The sequence below is a fragment of the Thamnophis sirtalis genome, unplaced genomic scaffold, assembly GCF_051295495.1.
Source record: "Thamnophis sirtalis isolate CommonGarterSnake01/CBP01778 unplaced genomic scaffold, rThaSir2_p1.2 scaffold_1, whole genome shotgun sequence".
NCBI classification, from domain to species: Eukaryota; Metazoa; Chordata; class Lepidosauria; order Squamata; family Natricidae; genus Thamnophis; species Thamnophis sirtalis.
The window spans coordinates 165,072,608-165,078,607 of record NW_028261381.1 but is presented as its reverse complement, the minus strand read 5'-3'; the positions used below and the strand labels follow the sequence as shown (position 1 = coordinate 165,078,607).

The following is a 6,000-nucleotide window of genomic DNA, read 5'->3' as shown; positions in this document are numbered from 1 at the left end:
TTTGCTAGATTTTTTATCTATATACAGGCAGTCCTCGACTTACAACTACAAATGAGGTCGTTTCTCAAAATTTCTGTTGTTAAGGGAGCTGGTTGCTAAGAGAGCCGTGCCCCATTTTACGACCTTCCTTGCCACCATTATAAAGTGAACCACTGCAGTTGATAAGTTAGTAACACGGCTGTTGAGTGAATCTGGCTCCCACCATTGACTTTGCTTGTCAGGTTGCAAAAGATGATCAAGTGACCTTGGGATGCAGCAACGGTCATAGGTATGAACCATTTGCTTCTGAATTTTGCTCACATAATCATGGGGATGCTTCAAAGTTCGTAAGTGTGAAAAATAGTTGTAAGTCCATTTTTTTCAGTGCTGTTGTAACTTTAAAAGGTCACTAAATGAACTGTTGTAAGTCAAGGACTACCGATAGATAGATGGATGGATGGATGGATGGATGGATGGATGGGAGGGATGGGTGGGATGGATGGATGGATAGATAAAGATAGATAGATAGATGATAGATAGACAGAGAGAGAGAGGTAGACAGAGATATAGATATAGAGATAAATAGATATAGACAGACAGAGATAGAGATAGATAGATAGATAGATAGATAGATAGATAGATAGATAGATAGATAGATAGATAGATAGATAGATAGATAGATAGATAGATCGATCGATCGATGGATGGATGGATGGATGGATGGATGGATGGATGGAAGGGAGGGATGGGTGGGATGGGTGGGATGGATGGATGGATAGAGATAGATAGATAGATAGATAGATAGATAGATAGATAGATAGATAGATAGATAGATAGATAGATAGATAGATAGATAATAGATAGACAGAGAGAGATAGACAGAGATAGATAGATATAGAGATAGATATAGAGATAAACAGATAGATATAGATAGAGAGAGAGAGAGAGAGAGAGAGAGAGAGAGAGAGAGAGAGAGAGAGAGAGAGAGAGAGAGAGAGAGAGAGAGAGAGAGAGAGAGAGAGAGAGAGAGAGAGAGAGAGAGAGAGAGAGAGAGAGATAGATAGATAGATAGATGGATGCAAATTGCCCTTGTCCACTCTGTTTCCCCATCAAACAAAACCACATTAAATTTCAAATCATACTTGGAGCTGCTTTGCCCAACCATAATTCACTGTGACTTAACACTCAACGGGGAGAAGCAGCTTCAGTAGATGAACAAGTCCCAAACGTTCAGTGAAAATACTGAAACTAATTGGGTTTGGAGCACAAGCTTCTTCTTAACGATAATTTTAAAAGTTACCCTTTTGAAACAGTCCACCCAAATCCTAGCCCTGCACCCTTACAATCACACTATGTAGGGATGTCGTATTTTGCTTTATTTAAAAAAAAAATACAAAACATTATTAACAGGTATACAGTTGTACGTATATAAAGTCTAGAGTTTTATTACTGTACAGTGTTACAATCAGAGAAGAGTGTCAGCCCCGGATTGGCATTGGGGTGGAGGGTGGGGGGTCCTGTTTTTCTTAAGTCTAAACTACATTTCAAACCTTGCCTGCGAAGGAAGAGCAAAGGGCAGGCTCTGGTTGATGAGCAGCAAACATCAAAATGATAGCAGAAAGGGGGGGGGGGTGGGAGAGAAGGAGATTAACCATCATGTTAGTGTCAAGGGAACTTCCATACTTGGAGTTTAGGGAGCTTCTGAGCTCTCTAATAATGATGGATGAATCGGTATTAATCCTGGTACAAGCTTGTAGTGCAAAGACGTTCCTTTGGTTAAATAGATCATCCACTCACCCCCAGGGTCTCCCTTTCCTTAAACCATTACTTTTAACTCTTATGCCAAGTAAACACATGCATATCTGAGGCAAAGAAGACGTGGATTCAACCACCATCTTTTAAAGTACCAAAGCAAGGATTGTTAGCTGTTCTGCTTTTCCCATACATTTTGTCAGATTTATGGATCTGTCACATCTATAAAACAGGTTCGCTGAAAACCAGACAGCTGTGCAGCTTCTCTGTGTGTTTACGGGAACTCTGGCAGTGTTTATCCAGATCCCAAGGCAGGATTCACAGCCTGGACCAAGGGTTGTCCAACCTTGGTTACTTTTAAGACTTGTGGACTTCAACTTGTGGCAACTGGGGAATTCTGGGAGTTGAAGTCCACAAGTCTTAAAGCCGTCAAGGTTGGAAAAACACTGGCCGGGCTCTAATGGGAACATGAATTCCCTGGCATTTTAAAAATGCTCCCGCTGGGCTTCAGAGTGAGATATACTCTGCGGGGAAAACCTTGCCTACTTTTTCCCCAGGAAATGTTCTGACAGGTTTGTACACCTCTCGCTTTCCAAAACTGCCTGGGGCTTAAAATGCATCAGTGCCGTCAAAAGAGAAATGTGTAGTTTCCTGCCTTCCATCAAGGCAGGATCCATACGCCACCAATCAACGGGTTGCGTCCTGCTGCTGTGAGGCACCTCATTTTCACTGACTGTTCGCGTCAGAAAAGATTAGACTGAGGTAAAAATTGACAGCTGAGGCCCAACGGAGCCTTTGCGCAGACGTGCCTGAAACCCACAGCCCTTCTAGAGGCCAGTAGATAGGTCACTGTTGAGAATTGGCTACTCACACAGCACCCAGTAGCCCTAACTAGGCCACCAACACAGGTACACAGTACAATACAGAGGAATGAGCCAAATCCCTCCCAAGGGATGTTTTTCACAACCTCCATCAATAGGCTTTGGACTCTTGGGAAAAGGTTAGTAAAGAGGGCTTCTTAGGTGCCCACTGGATGGAAAGAGAAGGCCTTTGACAAAACAAAGGAACCATGTTACTAGCCGTTGTTTAATGGAACTGTCCATTGCTGGCACTCTTCCTTCACAACCAGTTGCCTAATGCCCGCCTGTGGAAAAAGCTGTTTACAAAGCTGAACAGCAATCCCAGCAAATGACCGTTATCTATTTTTTTTTGGGGGGGGGAGGACAACTGGTGGGAGGGGGGCTGCTTCCAATGCTGAGAGGCACAGAAAAGCCTGCCCTGTATTAGCAGGGTCCTCTCACATCCCCGTTGCTTGTGAGAAAACAGGCGAGGCAGGTGAGAGAGCTCTCCGCAGGACAACAGAATTTATTCCACATATTTATATTTTAACAACTCGGTGGCCAGAGCGAGAAACTTTGTACACAATTGCTCAACTGGCCATTACAAAAAGCCATTGAGATGGAGAGAGAGAGAGAGAGAGAGAGAGAAAGCCCCTGGAAGGTCCTACTACAAAATATTCAAGTTTAACCAGTGGGAGAAAGTTATGAATTTTTTTCCCCCGTCACCTCTCCCTCATAATTTGAGTAACAGCCCTTTGAAAACGGGATACAATGCCAAACATGATTCTGCCTCTTTCTCCTCGTTTGCAGAAAACAGAACCGAACAGCTTTCAAGCCAGAAAGGCTAAAATCCTACCCCAGGCCAAAGGCAGAAGCAGCTAGTTTGAATAACTCCTGAGCAGGGAAGGATAGAGGGTCAGAGGGGAGCTTTGGCCCCCTCAGTAGTATAAATGAAATGCCACCAGCGGCCCAGACCAAGCCATCTAGACCGTCTCCTGCAGTTGGGTAGCAGCTTTTCACTTGGGAGAGTCTGGTCGCTTACAGTCGAGACCTGAGCAGGAAAAGGCTGCTGGAGCCAGGGCCGAAATCCCTAACTTCCTATATAGCTTTATTTCTCTGCCAATGATCTCCTCCGCAATGCAGATCTCTCCCTTTTCCTGTGTTTCAGTACACCATCTCTGAGCCAGGTTCCTTCCACCTGGCCAACTCTGCTCCTAGCTTCCCTCCCTCGACTGAAGCCAGCATGGTGTCATCATCTCTTCGCCTTCCTCTCTTGACAGACCAGGGTCCGTGACCGTCTTCTCTGTCATTCCTATATAGCCCAAGACCAATCGCCAGACCCCAAAATTAAATTAAAAAAACGTAAATTAAAGCTAGCTTTTTAAAAGTCCATAAATAGGAAGAGGGAATAGTGGAACTCAGTGCCTCTTGAAATCACTCCCATCTTCTTCTACGATGAGACGATTTCCAAATCTTTCCCCACCATGGGGATGGCTGACCTTCCTTTGGGCCACAATGCGTTTTGCCTCAACTACAACGCCCGGCATGCAGACACGGCCCGTCCTTTTGCCAGCAGAAGGAGCTACTTGCTCCCAGTTCCTCGGGACACCTGTGGGCCGAGAGGGGGAAAAGTCTGGGAAGGGTCTGCTGTTGGCTACAGGTGTGTCTCTGCAGGCTTCATTATTGCCCTGTGACAAAAATGCAAAGGAGAACAGCAGCAGCAGCAGCAGCAGTGTGCAGGCGGATCATCGCTTCACTTTAGCATCTTCTTTGATCTTCCAGATCATCAGCTCCATGCAGGCTCGGGCATCCTCACTGGAGTCATGACCTTCCACTGTGAGCAACCAGAAAAATAAGAAGCCATTCATTTACTTGTTTCGTGGGTTTATAGGTCCACCTAACTTGAATGGTGGCACTCCGGGTAGGGTACAGCAGAAAACAAGCAAAACCCCAAAATAAACATATAACATTAAAAAGCATGCCTGATATAGAAAATGGCACCAAACACAATAGTAAAAGGAGAAAAGGGGAACTCTATTCAACCAGACTCAAATACCTGGGACGAGGGGGGGACATATTTTAACAGCTTTTCTGAAAGGGCGAGGTCTTTGAGTCTCTGCCATATGGGAGGGAGGGGGAATTAGCTATTACACTGGGGTGCCCAACTGGCTCCCAAGTTAAGAAGACTAACATATTAGGTAGACTTTAAAAATCTATTAATTGTTTTCCAAAATGCAGCAAATTGCGGCAATGGTTAAGTGAATCACTGACCTTGTTAACTGAACAACACAGTAGGTAAGAGAACACAGAGATTGTTAAGCGAATCAGTTGTCCACAATGGGCATTTTTTGCTAGAAACTGGAAACAAACCCTGGTTTTCAGCAAAAAATACTGTAAGTTGCACTCAGGTGATCGCAGGACACTGCATCAATGGCAATAGCACACAGACTTATATACCACAGTGCTGTCAACCCTGGAGTTGGCCTGATTGAGGCCATTTTGAGGCTTCAGTGTGGCCACACTGGAGCTGAGGAATAGAGAGGGGGGAATAGAGACAACTGGGGTTTTGTAGCCAAAACAAAATACTTTCTCCTGGGAACCAAGGACATTCCCACAGGTACAGGAAAGAGGAGGAATGAAGTTACCAGGCAACCGGACTGCAACGATGGACCATGTGATTGATTGTTTGGGGATGGGAGAAAACATTTACTTTTAATTAGGTGAAAACCACGAGAACATTCACTCTCGGTTTTCACTAGCCTGTGCCAATATGATATATCCAATAAATGTATTCTTTGAGGAATTAGCCTGCCTCGGAGTTTTGTTTGCTATGGGAATATTACATTGCAATGGCAAACCTTTTTGTTGTTGGGTGCCAAAAATGTGAGGGCATGCACCCATAATGCAAAGCACACCCCCACATGCGCATGCATGCACAACACCACCCCTCACGATCCCCCCCCCATGTGCACTGCACTGCTCGCCTCCAATCTGAGCTTGCTATTGCCTTCGGGGGGGGGGGCTGGGGAACGCCATTTTCACACTCCCCAGGCTCCAGGAAAGCCCTCTGTCTGGCACACGTATGTGTGTTGGAATTGACAGCTGACAGCTTGCATGCTGGCAGATATGGCTCCATAGGTTTGCCATCACAGGTATATTACTTGGAACCCTGACAAGTGCTTCATAACCCTTTCTATGCTGAAAAAGTTGTTCTCAAGGTATTGTGATAAATTCAATAAAAAGAAAGGAATTCTTGATGAACTTAAGAAGAAATGAGGGTATTGGATAGTAAATGGACAAATAAAATTACCAATCAAAGAGAATATTTGCACCTCAGGGTTGAAATGAGATGTTCTCTCTTACTCTTTCCTCTTCCTCTCTTCTCTCTCTGTCTCTCTCATCCTCTTTCTCTTTGTCTCTCTTCTTTCTC

At 44.6% G+C, this 6,000-nt stretch overlaps 1 protein-coding gene across 1 annotated transcript in view; it reads right to left on the bottom strand.

Moving 5' to 3' along the window:
* Nucleotides 1-1,337: 1,337 nt before the first annotated feature.
* Nucleotides 1,338-6,000, bottom strand: part of REXO1 (RNA exonuclease 1 homolog) — a 44,405-nt gene continuing 39,742 nt past the window's right edge. The window contains exon 16 of the mRNA XM_087702715.1: nucleotides 1,338-4,404. Within this exon, the coding sequence (XP_087558841.1) occupies nucleotides 4,316-4,404 (89 nt within the window). The 3' untranslated portion in view covers nucleotides 1,338-4,315. The remainder of the gene's footprint in view (nucleotides 4,405-6,000) is intronic.